The sequence below is a fragment of the Epinephelus lanceolatus genome, chromosome 2 (genome assembly GCF_041903045.1).
Source record: "Epinephelus lanceolatus isolate andai-2023 chromosome 2, ASM4190304v1, whole genome shotgun sequence".
In the NCBI taxonomy this organism is placed as follows: Eukaryota; Metazoa; Chordata; class Actinopteri; order Perciformes; family Serranidae; genus Epinephelus; species Epinephelus lanceolatus.
Window position 1 is genome coordinate 27448968 of NC_135735.1, and position 26375 is coordinate 27475342.

Below are 26375 nucleotides of genomic sequence, written 5' to 3' on the forward strand. Positions count from 1 at the left end.
TATGACTTTTTCATTTGTTAGTCTTCTGATGAGGAGATGAAGAAGAAGAACGACGTGATCACTCGTCTGGAGGAGAAGACCAATCAGATCACTGCCACCATGAAGCAGCTGGAACAAAGGTGAGATTCGCTGCCTGTAAAGGAACAGCATGCCTTAATCAGAACAGGAAAATCACGTTCTCCCATGTGTCTCCTCAGTCTCTCCTCAGTCTCTCCTTCAATACAAAGCAGGTTCTCTGCTCTCCTACTTTGGTTTACCAAAAGATACATACTTTAATTTAGCATAGTAAGTTTGACCCACAGGAGAACAGGTTTGATTGTACCATTGAACCAAAATTGTATAAGAAATCCCAAAAAACGGACTAGTTCTCAGGCCAAAATCATCAAAAGTCATCTTGTCTTTATTTTATTTTATATTTTAAAAATAATTACTTAAAAGCACATAGTTATTTAAGGGGCTCTATGCAAAATCCAGAGCATTTGAGTTGTCTGGACATGGTTCTCAACATGTAGATGAATGAGCTGATGGCTAGCAGCTAATGGTGTTAATCACATAAACAGCACTAAACAATGCTACACTACGCTTCTGTGACAACGTCACCCCGATATCAGTGACAACTGCTGTATGAGTGCAGTGCAAAACAATGGAGATGAGCTAGCCAATTGGACAAACACATGCATGAAAACGCACGTCCGCACTGGCTAATCACAACAAACCACAGAGAGGCTCAGATTACAGCACACACAGAGGTAGCTTGACTTAATTCTCTGCTCAGGAGTCCATTATTCCTCCATATCTGTACGTAGCCTACAGTGGTTTGCTGCTGTATCATTGCTCTGAATGTTGCATACAGAACCTTTCAGAGTTCTGCATAGTGCCGCTTGAAACTATCAAGAAGAGAACTGGGAGAAAACATGGAGAAAATGTATTTGACTCTTTCTCCTCATCACTGTTTAAAGGTTTCTCATAGGAAATTGGTTAAAGGTGTTAATCCTTGTCTCCTCCAAACCTCCTTATTGCTCTCCTGTGCCCTCAGCTTACAAAAATGTTCCATAGCACAACACCTTACTACAGAAGGGTTTTTAGATCACGCTGCAACGTGTGATGGGATTGATAAGTCTCTGTCATTGGCTGAGCTGAGTCTCTGATATGATTGGTTACTCCATGGCACTCTGAACAGTCATCAAATGTGTTTTGTGAAATGCCTCCCTCCTCACTTTTCCCTGAAGATTTATAAGGTTCTATTTAATAAAGATGTATTCGTTTCTGTTGATGTAAGGAGACGTAGTCTCAGTTCACTTGAGGCAGCTTGCACTTTTCTTATGAAACTGCAAAAAGACACACTAGAAAGTGTTTGCATTTTAGATCTCTATGCTGTCCTAAGTTGAAACTAAATCGCACATTGTTATTGTCCACTAAAAACCTTCAAAATTTCCAAAATGTCATTATTTTAGCTGTGATTTATTTACTTTTGCATGATCCAAAAGTCTTTTTATACAGAATTTACTGAAATTTTAGATCCAAAGCTTTTACTTGACAGAGACTTGGCAGGGTTTGCGATTGCCCTAGAAATTCAATTTTATATAATCTACTGAAATTGCCAAAAATATGCTTGAAGTCACTGTCCCCAATGCAGGTTTCAGGCCAAGTGAAAAAAAGGCCACCTCCACTTAGATCATAACATCGTAAAACTGAATACATTTCTATGAAAAATAACGTTAACCTTCAGAGGAAAAGAGCAGAAGCACCATATCATATGCAGTGTGTATTGAACATTATTGTTCAGGCCATCACCCTTTAACTAAACTGAATATGAGACAAGAAGCGTCAGGATTTCCTATAACTATTTCCTCGGGGAAACCTTGCAGTCCTTAATTTATCTTGTCTATAAATGACCCTGTTGATCTTTCCATGCATGCTGTGTTGCACCACAGTCAGTGTGTAATGCTCCTTATTTCCATATCAGTTGTTATGAGACTTGCTGGTTCATTGGTGCCTTATGATCCCTCCTCACCTCATCGTCTACTAGTCAACACGGTCCACCCCTCCCCTCTCCTCTCCCATTGGTTTGAGTCTGTTCCATCCTATTTGTGATTGGTTTTGAATGTTTTTGCTGCTCTCTAAGTGTATGTACAGTAGGCTGGTAGGACACAGACCCTGGTACACTTGTTATTTTCAGTGGGAGTTTTGTGTTGAAGCTGAAAACCCAAATGAAGAAGGTAAAATGTTCAGACAGAGTTACTGTTTAAAATTATTTACCAGCTGTTACAGATAAATCTCCCCCTCAGAACTTAATGTGTTGTCTACTTTAGAGAGATCAGGCTTTAATCTATCATGTTGATAGCGTACTTCTGTGCTCACTTCACCTGAAAACTCCACTTTTTGTCTGATGTAGTTATTTATATTCATCTATCTGTCCACATTACCTTTCTGTGCTTCTCCTCCCCACCTATACTCATTACTCATACGCTTACTGTGGAGGAAAATATATCCAGACTGAACAAATCTGATGACAGTGTGAACCTGGCAGCCTGAAATCAGATTTCTGTGTTTTAATGACTTTTATTTACCCTTACTGCTGTGCTTGTGATGTTGAGAGTCACTTAAAGTGTTCAGTGTAACTGGGGCCACTTAGAATACTGATGTATTGACATCCTTTCTTCCTTCCTTCCTTTCTTTCCTCCTTCTTTCCTCCCTTCTGTTTGTCTCTTTTTATGCCATCCATCCACTCATCCATCCATTCGTTTGCTCCCTTGGAACCACGTTTGGTTTATTTCCTGATTTTATCCCTGCTCCCCTGTGCAGTGATAAGGATCTGCTAAGTCAGACCAGAACGCTTGCTATGTCATTTGTTAAGTGTGCCAGCACAGACACAGAGCACCAGTACAAGCTAGTCAAGGACATCTCCTTCTGAGGACAAACATGCACATACCCACGCAAAACGCAGACACACGATTGCTTACGACCGAATGAATAAACTGACTTAACTTAAAGGAACATTCCTGTTTTTTGCACTTAATATTCAGATGGTTTAATGGCTGGGGAGCAGCCGCAGAATCAGGTGAAACTTGAATGCATGGTTTAGTCCCTTTTTAATTACTGAAACATGATCATCATCAGCAGAGTGAGACCACTGCAACATGTTTTTATGAACTTAAGTTAAATCGTCCTCAGACAACCTTGCTGGTTTATGATAAGGGGAGATAAGTTTCCTCTGAATGTCCCGGTTTAGCTGGTCAGAGAACTGTCTGAATATTACATCAGTTATACTTTAATAGAAACATTTTTAATTAATCATATACTACTTTATCTATCCACTCACATGCTCAACCTCACACACATACACATGCTACACATTCTTCCTGTCTCCAGTAGTCAGTTTATATGCAGTAACACTGACAGTAAGATAGTTGACTCTGAGGTGTAATCACAGGGTCGTTGTTGTTGTTGTTTACATTGAGTTAGAATGAGTATAGTGGGCTTTCCCGTTGTATCACCACTTCTTAATCTGGCAACATTCAGAGCCACTGGTTAACAGAGTTGTGTCACTGTAGTGTTTAGGGACTGTACAACAGTTATTGGGGTAGGGGAGCTGTTGCTAAACTTACTGTTGCACTTTGTAAAAGCAAGACCCCTCCCAGCGTTGATAATATTTTCTTTGGATTCCTCGTCAAAATGACGTCAGAAAGACGTTAAATTTTGTTTGGAAATATTTTAAAGGTCTAACGATGTAAGACATTTTTCAGACACTGGGCTTTGTTCTCCAACCCTTACGACTAAATGTCCGTATTCTACGTCAAAATGATGTTGGTATGAAACGTTCAGAAGACATTTGATTTTGGTTGCTTAACAACACAACTTTAAACCAACAAAATATCAACATCATCTCTCGTCAGTATTCTACATCAATTGACACTGGTATTAGACGTTGTCCTGACATTGAATCATGGTCACTTGACGTCACAACCTAAATTCAACCAAATATCAACATCTAAGGCTTACAGACAACATCTAGTACATCCAATTCATTTTGCTAATAGTATCTAAAATTGCACAATGAATGTGCAACATTTCTCAATGGAGTAATAATTTTCATGTAGCTAAAAGCACAATAGATAGTGTAATTGCCAGTTGCCACTATTGAAGCAAACCTATCAAACTCATATGTCCTGGTTACAAAAATGTTCCCGCCATTACTGTTTGTTTTTTTTTAACCAAAAGTTGTCACTGTCACTTTATGACACTTAAACATTTTTGACATATTTTAATTCACTGTCCTGTGCTTTCAGTTTAAATGCTGAATAAAGTGAAATGTCATATTCACTGGAGAGATGGAGAGTTTAGTCACTTACAATACTCCTGCCACTCTCCCAAAAAGTTTAGACTGAAATCCCCTCAGCAGAAATAAAAAAATGTGCAACCCTCCCCACTTTCTGGACTCCCCCCTAATAATGACTGTACTGTCCCTAAGTGGCATCCATAGTGGCTCTGCAGAGGTTGTTGAGTAACTTGTTGTTTCATGCTTGGCTGTTTTTTAACCTTAATGGAGCTGACAGTGTTTGGGTCCAAAGCACGAGCAGGAACATAAATCTCATAAGCCTACACAAACTGTTTGTATAGCTGCCTATATTTCATCACAGTCAGTCAGTGGTGTTTGCTACAGATGTTTAGCATGGATGGGAAGAATTTATTGATATTAATGCCATTATCGATTCTACGTATCACTCTGATTCTTTATCGATTCCCTTATTGACTCCTGATCAATTTTCTGTGTGGGGAAAAAGTAGGCCTACACAGGTTTTCAGCATCAGTGCAAGTATTTTATTATCTCTGAGTGTAAACACAGTGTAGATTAAATTAATATTTGTACAGCATTTGTTTTCATATAGGTTTTTTTAGTCAGAGAAAAATCTACTGATCCTACCTGTGTGGCGCTAATGTTAGTACGTGTGTCAAATACATGGCATTCATGGAATTTAAGCCCATGTTGCATAGAAAGTTGTTTTAGTGTATTGCTGGTGTTTCCACCATGACCTGAAGTATCATTTTATAGATATTACAAACAGCACTGAAGCCATGCATTGGACTGTTTCTCTGCCATGACTCCTTCTTGTTGCAAGTTTCCAGCAGCGTGGAAGCTTTAGTTTGACGTCATTGTGGTACAATACACAACTGTCAGAAAAACATGGCAGCGTCGATAAAAGGAATTGATAAGCACAGAGACGTACGATTCAGATGGATCAGACACTTTGGAACTGGTTCTCAACTGGAACCGGTGCTCAGTTCCCATCCCTGATGTTCAATCAGACAGGAGTTTGCCTGTGCAGCCTCCTGCTTTTAATTTGTTGCCAGTTTGCTCTGCATGTGTTGCACCTCCTGACCTGCTTCTGACTGGCTGTGATGACCCTCGCTGTGTCTGAAACCAGTCCCCTCTTCACTCACTCAGTATTCTCTTACTTAAAATAGTTTCTAGTGAGCAGAAAATAAAGATACCTGGCACTTACCATTGTCATTTTGCATCATCTCTGACAGGTAATGTTATAAAATGTTACAAGCAGAAAGAAGGTCACATGATATGGATGCTACTTTTTTCGCTTTTAGAATTTTTGAGGATAGCGGATTTCACACTCAGACGAGTGGGTAAATCTAGTGCAGTCTACAGTGAAAAGCGAGTGATTTCAGACACAGCCCATCTCCTCCTTGTGTAGATTTGCCTGAACTGAAAACTTAAAGATCGAGTCAGGTTTTGCAAATGTATACAGCTCAGTGGGACCAGCAGCTTTAGCTCAAATCATGTGCTTTGTTTCTGCAAAACAGACAGAACTGAGCCAAGTGTAAAAAAAAAAAAAAAAAAAAAAAAAAAAAGTAAACCTCTGGAGTTTCTCTCAAGGGAACTTGGTGTGTCGTTGTGTCTTGTCTTGGCATATTTATTGACTTTTGTGATAGATCAGGAAGTAATCATTCTACCTATTCTAACTCCATGTTCATAGTACTGTAACTCCTCTCAGTTTATAGACGAATACACACTCAGTACAGCTGTTGGAAACTCACAACTACTGTCTTTTACCACCGTTACCAATAAAGTTAGATGTTTTGAAAGTGTTGGGTGTGGTTTGAGTTTTTGACCACGTTCAGAGGGCCGTTAACGTGTGCATTTACTGTGTGATTTTAAGGAGTTATAAAGCTCCACATCAACAGTTGCTGTAAATCAGGGTGTTGTGGGATTGTTCTCCTCATCGTCCAAGTATCTAAGATGTAACCTTTGTTAAAAGACATATCCTGGGAACAAGCTATAAATGTTTCCTCCCTGTGTAATGTTGAGATAAAACAATAAAACTGGCATATTTTTCTAAATGCTGTGGATATATACTGTACGACGTTGCAAAAGACAACACTGTTCGCTCTGTCTGAGCTCTCTCTGTTAGCTGTCCTCTTTTATTTCTTGTCAGTTCTTTTGCTTGAAGGCGGTTTTCCCTCATTGTTGCATCATGCGTCTTTATTTGGACTCATCACTCCTTTGTGTTCCTAACTGTTTTGAACCCCTGCACTCTTTTAAGTTTTACTCTCTGGTGTTATAAGGCAACCTTCATTTACCCTGAGCCACCCCTCTTTCATCTTTCCACCCAGAAACCCCAGTCCCTTCCCAGTCATCCTCTTTTCCCTGTATTATTTTATCCCTCTCCCTCCTAACCCCGCGCCCCATCCCAGTTTTTTCTCTCCATGGTCCTGAGTTTGTCCCTGGTTATAATGGTGCAGATTACAGGAGGCAGAGAGGCACCGCACCTCGGCCGAGGAGGGAACCAGACGCTTCAAGTTGGACTTTGCCAACAAGGCCGACAGCCTGCAGCGGCAGATCGAACACAGAGAAAGGCAACTGTAAGCAAAACCCCTCCAAAGACAGATTAATTGGCACACACATACATGAATCTAGAGAAGCTGTAGTGCTCAGAGACACAACAGAGGCTAATACACCATAAGCTGTGTAGCATGGGGAGCCAGCAGTTGGTGATAAAGCTTTTCTCCCTTTAACTGAAGCTGTCACAGCCCTGATTCATACCTAGGACCAGTAAAATACAATTAAATCAAATATATACACAGCAGTGTGGCCTAATATAATCTGTTACTCACTGTATCTCTGTCTCTTGTATGTCATCTTTACCTGTTACTGGTGTGTACATACGTTTGTGTTTGTGTAGCCAGCAGCTGGAGACGGACCTGAAGATAGAGAGGGAGTGGAGGCAGACGCTACAGAATGATCTAGACAGAGAGAGGGATACTGTGTCTCAGCTCAGCACAGAGGCGCTGCAGATCAACGGACTTAAGAAGGTAAGAAGATTGAGAGAAATTAATGTACCGTGTGTGATACTGTGTAGTACGTTTTATTACATACCTGTGTGTGTGACCCAGCATTTGCAACACGTGATCTGATGCATGTCGTCTGTTGCATTTTTCTTCTAGGAGTTCCATCGTCTCCAGGATGAAAACATTCAGCTGAAGACCATCTGTGAGGACCAAGAACAAGCTCTCGAGGAACTGGGCTCCAAACTGAGCGAGTATGTGTGCTTTAATTTTAAAAATGTGTGCACCATTAGAAAGTTGTATTTATGAGGGGTGGGGGGGGAAAAAGACTCATAGGTGAATTGCTATGTAGAGGTGGAAGATTTGGCATCGATACACAAATGTCCTTGTCTATTTTCTAAATGTTAGTGAATAACATGGAATAAAAAAGGCAGATCTCAACTGCGAGGGCAGGACAGCACCTGGACAGTCTACACACAAGCTGTAGTTATGTTGCATTCACACGCTCTTCAGATGGTCTCATTTCCTCGGAAAGTCTTTCTTCAGACTTTGGTGTGTTCATGAGCTCATTGGTTGTAATGTGGAAACAACAAGGACACCACAAAGAAGATGTGTTATATATTAATGGCTTAAAACCACTAAAATATTGCTTTACCTGACCTGTTAATGGGGTTAATGCTAATAAATAACTTTTCTAACTGTTCTAGGATGCTATACTTGGACAGTAACTAACAGTTGTAACCTAATACCATATTATGAATTATATGTAAGCAAAAACTTGATATGACATATGTGTGTTAAGAAAAAGTTTCTTAAAATCAACCAAATATTTGTTATTGTCCGCCATGTTTTTGATAATATGAAGTCAACTGAACAAATCTTGTATCTGACTTTCCAAGTTGTTGCTCCGACTTTAGGGATGTTTGTCTAGTCGGTGGGCGGTGCTTGGTACAGTGGCGGGGTCACAAACCTTCTCATTTTGCAGCTAAACAGTATACTAAAATATGTTTCTTAAAACATTTGAGAAGAGAAACAGAATCTTGATTCATATTTGTTCAGTGCTGCCTAGTTTGACCATATTTCGCAAGCATTGACAGCTGCTTTAGACTTCTTGGCTCTGATTGGTTGTTATTGGAGCACCACCTTCTATTTTAGAAAATGTCACTAGATGCAGTAGGTAGAGGAGCACAGACATGATTTCTTACAGACCATCTTTCTCATGTATTTCTTTCAGAATATAGAGTTTCAGCAGATATGACACTAGGTTATTTTCATAAAACCAACAGTAGCTTTAATGTACCATACCAGTGTTTTTGCATGTTTTACTTGTAATTTACATTCTTGCAAAAAATTGAAGTTTCTAATTCTTGAGAAAGAACAAACACGTTTTTCTAAATGAAACTAAAAAGAGAACCTCCAATAGTTTCTACTGTTTTTAATAATTCCCTCAGAATGAATAAATGTTTGATTACCTGATGGTTTGGTGGTTGATTTTTATGTATTTCCTTTACCTATAACAGTTATCTCATTATATCATTTTTGTCATCAGATCCAAACTAAAGATTGAAGACATCAAAGAAGCCAACAAAGCTCTTCAGGTAAAGTAACAAAAAAAATTTAGTATAGATTTTGTATTAGTGAAGTTGTGCTGTTTTCTAATGTCTATAATGTGAGGTTCAGGTGAAACAGTGATTTACTGTATCATGTTGTTGCAGGGGGGTCAGGTTTGGCTGAAGGACAAGGAAGCCAGCCACTGCAAGCTGTGTGAGAAGGAGTTTTCCATCTCAAGACGAAAGGTCAGTTAACAAATAACCACAAATATGAAGCGAAAAATTCCAATTTCATGTGTTCACACATCTGAAATCCAGACACGGTCAAAACTAGGACTGGACATCATCTGTAGGCCCCTGATGTTGGTGAGGAAGTTAGTAAACCATATCCTTTTTGCATAAGTAAACACCAACTGATAAAACAAAATGAAAGCTTTTGCATTCTAATTTACTTCCTGTTTTGTCACCTGTTATTTACGGCAAAGTCATCCTTCATGCAGGAAGTAAGTTGTTTTAGTTTCCAGTAGCAACAACAAGTCAGAAAATAAGCCACTATGGCTGAAAAGGCAATGTGCAGGAACTCAACAACCATTTGAGGAGATTGATGTTGCAGTCATGGCTTTAGCCTCAAAGGGATCCACAGTAGTGCTATGCTGAATAATTCACTGCGTTTACATGCAGAAAATATTGTTTTTGTCCTCATACAAAAAAGACAATACTCCCTATTAAGCTGTTTATGTGGCTAATGAAAATAATTATTCCACTAATATCCACATTTACATGCAGCTGTGCATACACAGATAAACATAGTCTTTCATGTAATTTATCACTTCAAATATGGAAAAGTGGAACGGCTGGAGCTGCTTGAACCATTTTGCTTCTTTGCAGTTTTCCAACGATGATGCGAGCACAGCTTTCCTTTTTCACTCCTTCAGACACCTACCTGGATATTTGTGTGTATCCAAAAACCTGTTAATATCCAAGTCGTGCATAATTTTTAGAAATAGGCGTTTCTACTCAGGACCAGAATTGTGGGCTTTTGTTTTGGGCATGCATCTCGATCCAGCCTTGCTAACTGTCTGCTAGTTGGTTTGTGTAAAACATATCCATGACAACGGGCAAGCGGCTGTGTGTCGCGAACTGCAGTAAAGACTCTGAGATATATGTCCCAAATGCACCCTGTATATGTCTGAAGAATGCTCCTAAATTCCAAATAATACCATCATATCCCACTTCTTAATTGGAAAAGGCCTTGTTAGGAATATCCAAACATAATATGCTGTTTAGATGACTTGTATCAAATTTAGAATATTGTCATTTTTGGAATAATATTGGAATATTAATCAGACTGATTTCTCAGTGGACAGACGATCAGTCAGTTACTGGGGTACTAACTTCCTGTCTCTCTCTCTTCAGCACCACTGTAGGAACTGTGGCGAGATTTTCTGTAACAGCTGCTCTGACAATGAGCTCCCTCTGCCCGCCTCACCAAAACCAGTCCGAGTCTGTGACACCTGCCACGCCCTGCTCCTCCAGCGATGCTCCTCCAATCCAACGTGAAGGAGCCCCACACTGTCGCTACGTCAGCTTCATCAAACAACCTGAGATGGCAAATCTCAGCCCTCCGGCCCTCTGTAAGATCCATCTCCCAACTTCTGTCAACACAGTTTGCTGCTAGACATGGGCCGTGTGCATGAACATTTAGTACATAATTTTATTTACAGGTTGAAAAAAGTCCCTTATAGGCAAAATAAGGGGCGTCTGCGTCACTCTGACACGTCTTTGTTTGACGTCACTACTTTGTTTGCAGATGCTCTGCAGTATTACTTACTGTACACAGAGAAGGAGGCAATCAGCCCACTGTAACACGGGCCAACATGTATTACTTTGAAACTTAAGGAGTGAGAATATTTGTAGACGGTCATGACTGTTGGCAGACAGATTATCTTAAATATACATCAGTTGTACAAAAGAAACCATTCAGATTAAATTTAGATATGAATGACCTTGGCCAAGAGAGTCATGTGAAACAGAGCTGTGTGAGGACGGAGCTCTGCTATGAAAGGAGGAACGACTTCACGATGAACTGAAAGTGAAACTGCACTGACTGTGATGAGCGCTGCTGCAGCTAAATGCAGACTCTCAATCAAACTATCAGTCTTATTTTGTACTGCATCATTATAATTTATGTATTAAGCCTCAAACTGTATACAATAAGTGTATAACCAAACATATGAGATTATATAATTTATAAATACAGTATCACAGCCTTGTTACTGAGACTGCAGAGCACCCTCTGTAGGGCTGAAGTGAAACTAACACAGACATAAAGGCAACATTTACACAGGCACAAAGGTTCAAGTCAACCTGACAGAGGGGCTAAATCTAACTTAACGTGATAGTTAAGTTAATTCGATAACTGCAAGAAGATCACAACTGTTTTTTTGTCTCTGTTTTAATGCACAGGAGCAACATGGGAACATACTTTGTGACGATGAGACAAACTAATTCCAGGAACGTTCACAGCTCCACGCCAATTTTGCTACCGCTCACACTATGAGCAGACTAGTTCCCCATGCAGCTGTGACTGTCAAAGGAACTGAAAATCTTTTTTCTTTTCTCTTTTTTTTTTTTTTTTTTAAAAATTATGTTGGTGCCGTTTGTGCCTGTGTGAATCCAAGGAGTATTGCGCACTTGTGCTTCTCATGTTGCCAAAATGAGCCCTGGATTTCTACAGACAGGATTTTTGGAGGCAGAGTCTAAAGTAAAATGTTTCCAAGTCGCAACACTAGGCGTCACTAGTAGCCAAGGAAATATAGATTAAAGGCACATTACACTGTTTGTTGGAGACACTAATGCAGTGGAAGCTGCTTTAAAGGGATCATTTGGGTTTTTTGAGGGAGGTTGTATGAGGCACTCATCCATAGTCAGTGTGTTACCTGCAGTAGATGGCAGTCAGCATGCCCACAGTTTGGAAAAGTAGAAAGGAATACTGCTATGGAAGAATAAGCAGTGTACTGCGGTGGACGGCAGCAGCAGGAAAACATATTTTAGACACCTAAAATATCTGTATGTGTATGCTATATTGACATTGTTTTCGCGTCTTTAACCACCTGGAAAATGCGAGGTTAGGTGCTTCTTTTGTGTCTCTTTTGTGCCAGCTTTCAAGTGCACAGCAGCAGGTTGTGTCTGAGGTTGCTAAGCAACCTTAATAAGAACTGTATCATAGCCTATTTACCTGAAATCCTAAGTGCAGAGCTGATCTTCTTCCAGACGCTTTTTGTGCGTAGGCCTATTGTGTGTGGGCATATGAAAAGTTCTGGCAGCCCGATGGCAAACTGATATTTACGGAAGAAGGGAAAGATATCGGTCAGCTGTGATTGGTTGTTTCTCATCACATGACATGCGATGTGTGCTGCTGCACTCCAACTCGTGTGTGTCGCTCCGGTGTTGTGCGTGCCTGCCATGCATCCTCATTAACAATTAATTCGAGCACGCAAACAATGTGGCATGTGTACGGCCCCTTACCTTGCTATCAGACAGCCCTTTTCCAACAGGAACTTGAAGCCATTCTATGTATGCTCTCTTCAAAGCCACCAGACTCCTTTGACAGCAGTTATTTTACCTCGCAGAACATGGGAGTTGCTGGTCTACCACTGCCGCAGTGGGCTAGTTTAGATACACCAAAGTCACACAATAACACTAACTAGCAGATGGAGGCAGTGGTAGACCTGCAACTCCTGTGTCCTGTGAGGTAGAATTACTGATTTTCATGATGGAGTCTGGTAGCTTTAAAGAGACCAGAGACGATAGCTTTAGTGCCCTGTTGGAAAGGGCATCTGTCGGCAGGGTAAAGCGGTGAAAATACTCTAAATATAGTGCACAGTTAAACTGATATTGATGGTTTATAGGTGTCTAAAATATGTTTCCCTGCTGCCTGCCTCCACAGCAGTACATTTCTTAGCTTTCATGGCGGTACTCCTGCCTGTTTCTCCAAACTGGGGCGTGCCAACCGCCATCTACTGTAGGTAATACACTGACTGTGGTGAAGTATCAATCTTAACTATCCCTTTAAGGACCAAGAAGAGCACCAGATGCTGTCCTCTCTGGTGACACTTTGAAATCAGTCTTAACTGGCTGTGTAGTTGTTGGCCAGCTCACACCATGACCACTTCACTGACTAGTCAGAAGTTAAGAACAGACTTGAGTGTTGCACATGTCTGACGCCACAGCCACAAAATATACCTAAACACTTGCCAATCCAATATTACCTGTAAGAAAGATGAATTTGAGAGTATTTATATTTGATTTTGTGTTATGCACAGTCATTTTTACTTTCAGAAGTTTGGGAATTTGTTTGTTTCCTCTTCACTTGAAGTTAGATGTAATTCAGTGCAGATGGAAACGATATAGAAGAACCACATTTTACTGCTGCTCCATTCCTGAGAGGGAAAGTTTGAAACTCAAGACTATTTTTGTTCCTTTTTTTTTTTTAATGTTTGTGTTTTCAAACTAATGCTGATGACTGTACACTCTTCAGTGACGGGTTATACAAGTTCCACAGCACATTCTGGTTTTGTACTTCAATACGATGTTTACAACCTGTGACCTTTCAAGAACTGGAAGTATTCATTCCCATGAAGAGATGAAACAGGCCTGGGTTTATTTCACCGAGGGGTTTTTTATTGTTTAAAGTATTTAAAACTCAACCAGTTTATCATATCATCATTACTATAGGTACATGTTTCTGAAATGCACCCAGGCCTGAAACCTTTTTGTACAGTGTTGCTCTTAAACATGTCCCAGCTTTCAATGGGACATGTTGTATATACATAATGTTGATAATCACTGTGGCCCTTTAGCTTACTAAATCCTGCCAGTTTAATATTAACTCTATTGCCAACAGTATGTTGCCTTGACTGTGTAGCAGTTTCTGATTAAACCACATTACAAACAACATTCTTCATGTTTTTTTGACATTGAAATTTCTGTGTGAACATTTACTCTTGTTGCACTGTTCCCGCTTAAATCAGCTAACTCTGATTGTTTCTTGATTACACACCTCATAAACAGAGAATTATTCACAACCGTAACACAAATACTTCTTGTAAAGTGATGTCAGGGAGACAGAAAGAGAATTAAATATAAAATTTATTAGGCAAAATGTACAACAGCTACATAAGCTATCTTACAGCTCAAATATAGAGACTTTATTTTACTTCCACTCTTTGAGAGTGGAATATAATATTCAACTTAGTTTTAAATTCTGTAATGAACTGTGAAAACATTCATAAAAAAAACACACTGGCTCACATTTATCAAACCTTCAAAGCAGAAAAGCTGATCTGTTTGAATCAGTAAATTACAGTATGCTTAAATGTTATGCTGACAACAAATTTAAACCAGAATTAACTAAGATTTTTAATTTTTTAAAAATTCTAATCTTGTAACGTTTTGACGTTGCTTCTCAGTGCTGCAATGACCATGCTCGGCCTCGACAGAGCAGTGGCACAAAATGATTCCTTCCTGTATCAGATCCAACAGCTGTTAATATGTCTCCTCTGCACTAATGAACGTCTCCTGCCAACAGTGAGATGTGAGCTGAGACGATTAAAGTGCATTCCAATAGTCACGAAAAACCGCAACACATTCAGTTACTGCCCTCTCAATACCATTCAAACTCTGAAAAAAAGGTGCTTGATTTCTCTTAATCAGATCAGTTGAGAAAAATTTACTTTTCATGTGAGTCGTAAAAACCTATATTACAATAACCAACCCTTTTAAAAATATGACAAACAAGAAGTCTCCTATATGACCCTTTAACCATGTTCAGCACCCACAACAGCTCCGACATCTTCATGTTGATGAGCTGTTTTGTTCTTCAAATGCTTTTAGGAATGGTGTAATAATAATAATAATAATAATAATAATAATAATAGTGCTTGTTCAGGTCGTATTTGGTCTATTTTAGTATCAGAGGTGAAGTTTTAGTACAACTTCACGATAAAAACGACTGACCTCAGATCAGCTCTCCTGCTTAGAAAAAGTAATCGAGTGAATGTGGCCTGAAGAGACTCGAGACAAACGGTCAGGATGGATTGGAAAAGTGGGATGACATCATCAGTATGAACCTCGCAGCCCACTGCTCCGTGAGCCTCCGCCCCCTCCAGAGTTACCGTAGTAACCACTGCCGCCACGACCTAAGAGGGTTGTGAAAAGAAAGGTCAGTGTAAAAATGATGACGTAACTTCATTTGACCATGATGACTGTGTGAGTGAAACTATAAGGTAAAGAACTACAATCTAACTTTTATTAATACTTTATCTAAACAGTTAATAAAAACTCACTCATCTCAGCGGCTCCACTGGCTGTTGAGTTCAGAAACAGCTCAATGTAGCGATGCTCTGTGGAAAAAACATCAATCCGTCATTCATATTGAAGAACTTGTGTTTCTTCTGCTGTTTGATGTGAACTGAAATGCTTGATTTCCCTGTTTAAGAACAATCTAGGGCTGCACCAAGCAGTTCGAAGCTTCATTTACAACGTTGACATTTTTTTTTTTTTTTTTTTACATGTCAATTAATTATGTTATAACCCAGTATTTCTGCAAAGTTGCACATAAATATTAGGCTATGTAATATTATTAGTATAAAACTTTTTGTAGAATTAGTTCCTGGTGGTGGCTGCAGAGGATTGTTTCCGACTTGTTTGATCCAAACATCTCCAGTAACTCCAGAGAGTTGTGAAGTCCAAAAGGTAAAATTCATTAAAAAAGGATAGATGTAATCATTTCTAAAATTCACAAGATATTTTTATCTAATGAAATTTTCTTCTTCAGTCCATTTGTGGGCTTTCATGAACAAGTTTTTCACTGCGGTCAAAAAGAACTGTTAGCTCCCTGGCTTGCAGCACACCAAGGGATGCACGCACCTGTATTAACATGGCAGTCTAGCAGCAATCTAGCAGCACAATAAATTACATTTATACAACCATAATAAACAAAAAAAAAATGTTTAGACTCTTACATCATTATAGTAAATTACTTCAGTTATTATTGATTTAAAGATGATGAAAAAGGTGATGTAATAAAATATGACAACAGAAATTAAAAGCTTAATTCAAAATCCTCAACAGAAGCTTAAGAAAAAAGATATTCAGCACAGCCCTATAACAATCTGGAATATCTCAAAATAGTGTCATGAAAAATACCAGGATATTTTTTTATGCTCTTTAAAATGAATTAAGAGCTAACTTTTTAAAACCCTGGCTGTTTGAGTGATGGGCCTGTGACTTTGTTCTAATCTTCTGTTTCTGTAGAAACTGATCCACTTGTCTGCTGTTCGTCAGCAGGTAGTTTGTGTCATAAATGCTGCGTAATGTAGCTTGAAAAAGTGATGTCACAAGTAGGCTTGGAGAGTATGATAGTATTCTCGTATAGCGGGGTATCTGGAAATAACAGAAATACAGAAGCTCATCTTCTATTAACCTCAAATGGAGAGGCAGTATTGCAGATGTATTAAATGTAGTTCCAGCACACGCCACCAAGGGTCAGTCTCTACTACCGAACAGGCAGCTGAGCTGACAAACAACCGCAAGTGGGAGAGATAATGTTAGAAGACCGAGAGAATGCAGGGAAAAACAGCGTATTTTCACATCTAACTAAGTAAATTAAGGATTTATTGCAACCAATCCAGAGCTGGTGACTAGACGACTAAAAAAGACTAACAACGGCAGTTTTGGTTAATTTTATTTTGTTTCTGTCAAGTTTAAATTAAGTGTGAGGAAAAAAATAGGTAGCTGTGCTGAACTTAAGGAACTGTGTAATTAGTTGTAAAAAATCAGGTGGTCTTCAAGGACAGGGCAAACAGTCACATAAAGATAGTGTGTTTTACAACAGGTTAACGAGACCATTAAATTAGTCTTAATTTGGTGAAAGAGAGAAACTGGAATTCAGGTGCATGGTTGTATTTCTCTGTCTAATAAGGAAAAAGGTGTATGATTGCACTTTTCTGGACACTTCATGAGTTTGTACTGTTTATTTATAAGACTGATAAAGCTAAGAGAGTTTGCATTTCACAGCAAACTTGCCAGTTTGGAGGGGAGAGGTAGCACCACACACTAATACTGTCATATCCTGTACAGCCTATAAAATGTCAGGACAGTATTAAGGTATGAAAAAATAGAAACTGCCCAAGCGTTACCACAAGAGGTTAGACAAGCTGAGGAAAGAGGAAAAAGAGAGAACATACGCATGTGGTTCTTGTCTTTGGACATGGCTGCCACAGCGTCTTCATGGGAGCGAAACTCCACATCTGCCTCTCCAGTCGACTTGCCGTTTGGAGCCACATCAATGTGGACCCTCAGTGGATTCAAAGGAGAGAAGAACTACACCAACAAAGAAACACACATACATTTAAATACATGAAGTCACAAAGTTTTTTTTTTGTTAGTCTTTCAACATTCAGTGTTTATTCAAATATAGTAGCTTATTGAGCTTCCTTAACCAAACCAAAGGTTCAATTTTAGGACCTTTCTATAATAACAGAATACAATTTAACACCTGTTTCACTATCTTACCGTCTATTGTATTAAGTGTGAGGACCCAGAATAATTTATATTACATGATATTTTCTCTGTAAACACATACTCTGGCTTCTCCAGTCACCTCACCCGGCACATCTTACACATATGGATTGTATAAACTACAACTGACTGTACGTGGTAATTTTTTTTTTCTCCGCCTTTAGATCTGAACACTTTTTTTATTTTGTTATTTCAGATTCGGTGTTGTTTAAATTCACTGAAATAACTGCAGCAGCAACATGTTGTAACTTGCTGTATTATCCTCTGTTTATGACACCACTGTTGTGGTCACCAAAAAATATGTACTTTCTAACCTCCACCTCATCTACAAGCACCTCGATTTCTGTGTCAGAAAAATCCTTTTTTTTCTTGCTCTTCCTCTCGGGTGTTGTTAAGATTCACTCTAAAGATTCACTGATCAGCAGGCTCATTTCTACGCATCGACATTCATGAGGTGCTTTGCATTGACCATTTCTGGTTGAATGTGGCCGTGCAGAGGGCCGGGTATAAGGCTGACAGGCGTATGCAAGGTTTTACATATCAGAACATTTACTTTAAGAACGGATCCTATGCACTGTTTTATAAAAGAAACCCCTGGTCTCAGTGTGCGTGTGTTCTTACTTTAGCGACATCTCCCTCTGTGGCACGGAAAGGTAAACCCCTCATATGGACAAAATGGCCACTGTGGAAGCCTGAACAAACATCACTTTGACCACCGTAACCATGTCCTCCCATCCCTGAGCCAAAACACACAAATAAATCCACAGATTACCAAGGTAGCATTTAGTAATGTAGAAGAGAGAAGTAATCCGATACATACCAACTTGACATTTACTTAATGAAAAGAAAAGTAAATATGCTTTTTAAGTTATTAATGTTTCTTGTTTAATGCGTAAAATCTTCATATAACTTCCAATGAGGTCAGAATCTGCTACTTTATAAAAAAAAAACCCAATCCTAACTCTGTTTATTCATACCAACAATGTTAAAATTTAAAAATGTTAAGGTGTAGAAAATTCTAGATTTGTGCCAAACGGTAATTCATGTGAAAGATTTTTTTTTTTTTTTTTTTTTTTTTTTTTAAATGAACACCAGAAATGTAAACTAATCAATTACTGGAAGACATTTTAGCCTTTCAGCAGGGATGCCTAATTTAAAGTATATATTAGAGGGTTTCAAACATTTATTCAGCATTTCTAAATGCCGGACTTTGGAGGGTAAATAAATGTTGGACTTTACCTCTTCCTCCCCTCTCTCCTCTCACTCGCTCATCAAACATGCCATTGCCAAAACAGTAGTTGTTGAAGCCGTTGTAGCTGTCAAAGCCACCGTAACCTAGACACAGACAAACATGACACAATTAAAGCAGGGCTCATTCTTTCACATCACAGACTGCTCTTCAACAAAGATAACAGAACTGAATAACTGGCCAACTTCCTGCTGGCTCAGATAAAGGAAATAAAGGCACTGGTGCCCAAAATACAGTTGGCACAGACACTAAGCGTTGCATAGGCGGGGCAAAGTTTTATACCTGTTACAGACTTTGCTATGTAGCGTGTGGTTGGGTGCCAGCTTCACTGCGTACATACTGAGTTTTGCCAGGTGACAATGTAGTTGGTTATGCAGGGTTGGGAAGTTTAAGCTGTATTAACTGGTACTGAATTAACAGAATTAATTACTCTATTCTTCTGTTCCAATTGTTTTGTGAGAACTGACTAATATGACACTTGAACAATAAAGTAGACATTTACAAACTAGAACATACAAACATCCTTACCATGTTTTAAGTTCCCCTCCACTCAAAAATATGTTTTTCTTATTTTTATGTCCCCTTAAATGTCTGACCTTGAATGACCTGACTTGTAACTGTGAAAAGTTTGTCAACAGAGAGGTGTTTTCACAATCCTCTTCTGAGAGGGGTGATGTCTGTCCATTTCCCTAAAACCGGAGATTTAAACAAATGCCTGGTGAGCTAGATTAGGTATCTCTGAAACACGAAAGCCAACTGCCATCTGATACAGGAAACACATATTGACGGGGGAACAGACTTCAACACAACACCAGCAAAGAAGCCTGAACCCTCTGGCAGAAAACAGAGTTTGCAACCCAATCCAAGTTTTTGGATGTATTAGCATTAGTGAGTATTGCCTTACTGCTCAGAGTACCATAGAAAACTAAAAACACAGGCTTCTGCATAATTAATCATCATCGTTTTGTTCTACTGTCTACAGCACTGACCAAGTACACTTTTGCAGCCACAAATATTCATGTGTTGCAGAAACACAGAACTCATCTTACCTCCTCCATAGCCCCCTCCGCTCCTCATGGTGTCCATCAGAGCCCCTCCGCGGCCAGGCCCGGGCCCAAAAAACCCTCCTCTGGCACCCCCCATCATGGGTCTATCGTAGGGCCCTGGTCTCTGACCACCCATTCCCCGTCGGGGCAGCTCATAGTAGGCTCGGATCTCATTGCGACTACTCTTAAAAATCTCTATGTACCTGCAAAATGAAAGGCCCATGAGGTGGAGGGGGGCAGAGGAGAGGGTTAAGGAGTAGAAATGGCTTACCTCAGGTTACATACATAGATATAATTAACAGAGAGATAAGATAAACAAACATAAGACAAATATTCTAAATAGTGGTCTAAGTAGTTTTAACCTGGAGCAGGGTGTCTGAATGACTGAACAACCTCAACAAATTCTCATCATTAACTGGGCTTAGGGCTGTAGTTAAGGATTTCTACACCAATCTCACCTTAGTATTTACAATAAGGAGAATCATTACAGGGCTTTTAGGTGATGCACTGATCATTTTAATATTAAGAACTGCAGAGATGTTTGATGATTTAATGGGAGAGGCTGCCTTGACTGACCTCTGCTATACATCTACACTTAATCCCCTCTTACACAGTAAATTATCTGTAAAAAAAAAAAACTGTATAAAAGGATATAAGGAAGTGCCAATAAAAATGATCTAATGTACCCAAATGTTGCTCTAACACAGTTAAACAGAGCTTCCAGGTATTTAACGACTAACAGCAAAACTGTGTATGGCATAAAATACTCACACCACCTTCAATATACAGATCAGATACATAACCTTTCATCCCATTATTCAACATGTCACCATTGTTACAATACATAATCCCATTAAACCCATGTCATTATCATTTTAATAAATATCACATGACCCACCCAATTAATTTACCCACTTTACCATAATTATTCTAGCACACCATCCCATGCTTATCATTCAACCATAACAGAGCCCATCCCATTAATACCATAATTACTCTAATATGACCACCCATGAAATACTGCAATAGAAGCCCAACCCAGTCCAGCCCGTCCCTTTCCCGTCTGTCCCACCTGTGCCCTATTCTTTCCTTGTGTTTCCCCAGAGCCTTTTCTGCTATCTCCTTTGAGGCAAACTGCACGAAGGCTTCCCCTGTGCTCCTCCCCTGGTAGTCCACTGGCAGAGTAATCCCATTTGGCACGATTCTCAACCCTTTAACCCAAGCACACATAAATACATAGGTCGGTAGGTAGACTGATAGATGTGTAGAATAGATAGAACAATACCCACTGCATCACTGGAGCTTTCAGGATTAATATAAATGTCATAACTGTGATAAACACCAGCTGAAGTATTTGATTAGATTGTATTAAAAAAGGGCATCTCAGAGGGTTGAATATGTTATAAAATTAAAGTGAATGCAGACAAAAAAAATCTCTTCACAACTGAATTTAGGTGACTGGCAAAATTATTATTACTAATTGGTGTTGAGTGACACTGGCCCGTAATAATTCTTAAGTGTTGATTATCTTAGATAAAGTCTGCCAGTGAGCGTAATCACAGTACTGACCCCAGATCAGTGTCATGGGACAGTCTCCCCTCAGCCAAACCAGCCCAGCCCATCCTATCTTTTATTTTTAATTCATCCCTTTAGGAGGCATGATGTTATGGTCATATTGCACACACATGCTAAACAAAGTGTGAACATAACACTAACGTAGAAGGGGCATACTCACAATTCATAACAAGGACTAACTGGTAAACACAGCATGACTATACTACAAGAACAAACATACATTAGGCCTTTGGGCCATGACACAAAGACATGCTGGCTCAAAGTCAAATTAATACCACTTTGTAATATGAGAGAAATCCAAAATGTAAAAACATAATGTTAAATGTTTGTTAAATGGCATATCTGTTGATGAACTTTGAATGTAAGTGCAAGCTTATGTCGTGGTGTGTTTTTGTGGGGTCGATCTGCAAAGTGGAAATCAGTCTGAAGTGCAGTTGGCAGTAATTTGACTTTTTCATGAAACAGTCAAAGTCCTATTTCCTGATATCGTGGTACTTTTTATGACAGAGCCTGTAAATGTAAGGTTGACCGATGTTCTACTGTTGTACAAACTTGGCATTAGAATAATGTTAAACTAAATGCTACTATCAAATTGAAATTCTACATATTGTGGCTTTTAAGGTATACTAAGCAGGATTGCCGGTTTCTGTTTTTAAACATACTCGCCAGCAAAAGTGAAAGTAAAAGCCAACCGCAGATTCACTCTGGTTTTACCTGGCTACATTTGCATTGTTTGGTGCTTTGTCTCTTGTATGCCTGCTGCTTACGGTCTGGCAGTTGGTCACTACCTTTGTTTAAAGCCCAACCACACCTAAGCACTGTGGGGGTACACGCCCATAAACGTCCCCAACACAGAAAAAAATGGGCAGAGTCTCTGCAGAGAAATACACTGCGGCATAAGTCTAGTGGGTCATCTGTGATGATTGAGGGGATTACTTTTGTATGACTCTACAATGTTTTTAGAAAAATCCTGCATAGTATAACTTTCAGTACCTGGGCCATTAGACTTGGAACAATGAACAGAACTATTAGAAGTGTTTCTTAGACTTATTTCATTAGAACTATTTCTTGGCCTTATTTAATAATGCCTATGGATTCATTGACGTGAAACAGCACTATACATAGATAGTGACTGAGTGAGGAGTAAAATGTATGCAAAGCCTATGTGCATCTGACATTTCTTTTAGTGGTTTTGTATCATTTGATTGTTTTGCACCTCAGGCTAAGAAACTTTTTTGCATATTTAAATGCTAGCAGTAGTTCAGTTGGCACCCTACACTCTGGTGTTGACAGTCCAAAAAAACCCTACAAACTACAATGTATCAGAAAAACTATCCATCAGATTAACATAAATGGTGCAGTATCAGTACAACTCCATAAGGTTACAAAAGATTAAATGTGCGTGTACCTGAGAAGAACTGAACAATCTCCTCCTTGCTGCAGCCAAAGGGAAGGCCTCTAAGTCGCAGCATGCAGCCGCTGCAACTGTCATAGTCAGCAGGACCGCTACGTTTCAGCACCCAGTCCATCTCACTACGGTTTGACTTGAACACTAAGACAGACACACAGATGGACACAAATACACGCACGTCAAACTCTGAAAGGACAATTTAAAAAATGATTTTTTTCATTGGAGTTTGGTTTAAAGCATATCACAGGCACACACAGAGACACAACGCATGCTGGAAAATGTCTATTTGTATGGGTAACTGAACACAGGTGAGCCAAGAAACTTTTACAAGCATAGCAAAAAGGAAACAATATCTCTACAGTACACTGATGAGACGACATCAACAGAGTAAGTTGACCTTTAACTGTTTCTATCAGTAATTTCATATAATGCAGCAACTGTTCCAAGAGAAAGTTGACACAAGTAAACAACCACCGCCACATTAGTCTGCTGTGATCGCTTATATTGCTTACCCTCTATGTATCGGTGTCCCATGTATTTACGGTCCTTGGCGAGGGCATTCTTGAAATCCTCTGACGTTTTCAGCTCAATAAATGCCTCTCCACTGGGACGGCCTTCTTTAGAGTAGGTGAAACACACTCCGTTTACTTTCCCAACAATGTCACAGTCTGTAAAGGAGTAAGATTGATTGAGATTACCTTAAAAGGATGCCTACACAAAAATTTCCTGTCATAAAAGAAAAACTCACAAAAGAGGGTACGAATGGATCCAATAAAATGAAACGATCACTATCATTCTCTGATTCACCTGAGATCCTTACAGCATTCTCTAATGAAATTTGAAACATAAAAATGAGGTATCAGCTTAGAAAAAGTTGAAACCACAGGTTGCTTCTGTGCTTAACAACAAGAGAGGCTGTAGGAGGGAGAGAGGACTCTTGGAAACAATTCAAATGACAATGAGGCCAGCTAAATTCCACTTAAACCTAGACAACCAAAAAAATGATGCTGCAGTGCAGCCCTGAAGTCACTAAAATGCACTTATAAACTTATTAAAACCTTTCATGCTTCATGCTGTAAAGATAATGTGTGTGTATTCTTACCAGAGAAGAAACTGGCAACCTCCTCCTGCGTGCAGGACCATGGTAGTCCTCTGATTCGAACCACATAACCCTCTTCATTCAAAGACATCCTCACTGCCACAGACAAAACAACACAGCAGCCACACATCAAATTACTGTCAATAATACTTTTATACAATTCGCCCATCACAATCATGATTAAAAACACTGTGCTTCCAGTGTCCCCTGACCTCCTAGCACACTTCACTGTGGAGTCCTGGGCCCACTTGAGCATTATCTGTGCAGGTATCTTTAATAAATATGTGTTTAACAAGCTGCTTTAAAAATGTCTTTATGGTCTAGCAATAGCTAACTTTAATGATGAGTGATTATAAAAGCCTTGTGTTTTATAATTAAGGTACATAATAACCAGAGCAATCAACTATGAAATATGCAAATAATTGACAGACATCAACAGCATCATAGAATTTCTACACGAAGCTTACAACGGTGTTATAAACAAGTTTTGCAGTCTATAGGAAACCAAACAAATGCCAGAGACTAAAACAGCGTACCCGAGATTATGAACAGTGTGCAATAACATAACCTCAGTAGGAAATATCCGATAATTTAGCTAAATAATGCAGGTCCCTGCAGCTGTCACAGCAGTCATACAAGCTAACGTTTATTACTTCCTCCTTCCAACTGTATCTCAAAGTGTTGGTAAAACCTGGAGCTCTGCTAGCTACGGTAACCACAGTTAAACTTCGACTCCCTAAGACATTTCCAAACATATCTTGAACAGACTTTATCTATTCTTTAGTTAAGTTACTTCTTTGCAGGTCGCCACAGGAGGATATTTGTCAGCCTGGACTCTGGGTTCCCTCAAGATGCTAACGTCTCTCTGCTGTCAGGCTGACGTGCTAACGTTAGCTTGAGCACATTAGCAGTTAGCAGGCTAACGGCTACGGCTAACTGTAGGACACTGACAGCGGTCAAACGTACAGGGCAGACTAGTTTAATTCCCAACGGCCGTGCGCCGCCAAGGGACATCAAAATATATCCCCGAACAGACATATGTCATACGACAGTGACAAATGTCTGAAAACAGTGAAATTATCTCACAGTCGCCTCTCGTCCCCGGTCTCCTGCTCCTGTCCCGAGCCTCAGGTGTCACTACCGTTTCCAGCAAACCCGCTCAGGTATGTTATCGCGAGACTTGGGTACGGGGTAAAAAAATCATGACTGTTTGGACCGTTTATCTTTTTAATAACGACTTATTATTAATAGCAAACACAGTGATGACGTTACAATAAAAAATAATAAATAAACTTCTTTTAAGAGGAGGAGTTATGGGAGGAGGAGTGTAAACGCATGTTATGTCTTAAAGTTTTATCCAAACAAATAATTAAGATTGTAAAATACCATAGGGACATCCTGTGCATAATATATATATAATGACATTTAGGCTATTTATTCAACCTATTCTTTGAATGCCCGTTCAGTTAACTGATTATTTCCCCCCATATATTCTTCTACTGTCTGTTTACACCTCTTCATATAAGCCTATTTATTACTTCTCATTATGCATTTACATTTACTATATTCCTGTATATACGCAGTTTATTCATTTACAACATCCTGCACAAAGTTTTGTTACTTCACTTATATTTTTGGACACATATTTACCTTGCTCTATTCTATATCTTGAATTTAGATTTTGCTTTTACTTGCATGACTTAAGAACTTCATAACTGTTGCACTTTTGATAAGAATAAAAAACTTGCCTCAGGAGGCTGTTGCATTCAGACAGGCAGATTAAAAACATGCTGATAATTAATGATCATCTACAAAAGCATGATTTGGATACAGTTTGGAAATTGCAAGAAAATTTGATCCCTGAAAATGTAGATTTCACACTCATCAAAAAGGACTTTGAATTGTCTGGCAACCCCAGCACTTCATTAACTTTATTTTTTATTTTTATTTTTATTTTTTGTTATATTATGTTTAAGTTAAATTTAAGTTAAGTTTAATTCCTTTATTAATCCCCCTGAGGGGAAATTCAATGTTTTCACTCTTGCTTGTCAATTACACACAGGTCCGAAAGACACACACATGCACAAACAGGACCTATACATGCACAGATTGGAGAGATGTCAGCGTGAAGGGGCTCTATACTATTATTTACTTATTTTATATGAGGGAACAGATCTAAAGTCCTGTACCGCCACATATGACAGCAACAAACTCGTTTCCAACACATTAAGCGTCTAACAATAGTCATGCCGCTGAAAGCACTGGCTGCAAATCTAGCCTTGGACCAAGACGTTCATTGCATGAACGTCTTGAAAACGAACCCCGTTTTTCGTGTGGGGGTTCCCGGTCTAGACCGATTCACGTCTCCATAAACTTTCAAATCAAACATGTAATGTACTCACCTCATAGGCACAGATGTTAGGAAGGTGTACGGGGGTTGCCGTGTGTTTGTATATCCGTTATTGTTCAATAAACAGGACAAGACATCCCGAGATAAAATGCATGTTTTCAGAATAAAACAAATTTCAAAATAAAACACCCGGTTGACAAATGCGATGTATGT

At 39.2% G+C, this 26375-nt stretch overlaps 2 protein-coding genes across 10 annotated transcripts in view; one reads left to right on the forward strand and one right to left on the reverse strand.

Moving 5' to 3' along the window:
- rufy2 (RUN and FYVE domain containing 2) overlaps nucleotides 1-13806 on the forward strand; it is a 33224-nt gene extending 19418 nt beyond the window's left edge. For 5 of the 7 annotated variants that reach the window (XM_033623661.2, XM_078162631.1, XM_078162628.1 and 2 more), the window contains 7 exons: nucleotides 22-119; nucleotides 6757-6876; nucleotides 7197-7326; nucleotides 7459-7553; nucleotides 8849-8897; nucleotides 9015-9095; nucleotides 10266-13806. In XM_033623661.2, the coding sequence (XP_033479552.2) occupies nucleotides 22-119; nucleotides 6757-6876; nucleotides 7197-7326; nucleotides 7459-7553; nucleotides 8849-8897; nucleotides 9015-9095; nucleotides 10266-10409 (717 nt within the window). In that variant the 3' untranslated portion in view covers nucleotides 10410-13806. Of the gene's footprint in view, nucleotides 1-21; nucleotides 120-2805; nucleotides 2979-6756; nucleotides 6877-7196; nucleotides 7327-7458; nucleotides 7554-8848; nucleotides 8898-9014; nucleotides 9096-10265 lie in introns of those variants that run through there. The other 2 variants (XR_004501534.2, XM_033623671.2) reach the window with 2 other exon arrangements.
- Nucleotides 13807-13982: 176 nt separating this feature from the next.
- On the reverse strand, nucleotides 13983-26267 carry hnrnph3 (heterogeneous nuclear ribonucleoprotein H3 (2H9)). 3 transcript variants are annotated; one of them, XM_033623738.2, is made up of 11 exons: nucleotides 26215-26267; nucleotides 23816-23908; nucleotides 23226-23381; nucleotides 22711-22854; nucleotides 20800-20938; nucleotides 19731-19930; nucleotides 18672-18767; nucleotides 18054-18169; nucleotides 17099-17234; nucleotides 15197-15253; nucleotides 13983-15049 (listed from the first exon to the last, which is right to left on the reverse strand). In XM_033623738.2, exons 2-11 carry the CDS (start codon nucleotides 23901-23903, stop codon nucleotides 14970-14972), a joined length of 1212 nt encoding a protein of 403 aa, XP_033479629.1. In that variant the 5' UTR covers nucleotides 23904-23908; nucleotides 26215-26267; the 3' UTR covers nucleotides 13983-14969. The 3 variants fall into 3 exon arrangements, with proteins under 3 accessions (XP_033479629.1, XP_033479621.1, XP_033479612.1); XM_033623730.2 differs by lacking the exon at nucleotides 26215-26267 and adding an exon at nucleotides 24899-25012; XM_033623721.2 differs by lacking the exon at nucleotides 26215-26267 and adding an exon at nucleotides 24606-24796.
- Between the last annotated feature and the right edge of the window lie 108 nt (nucleotides 26268-26375).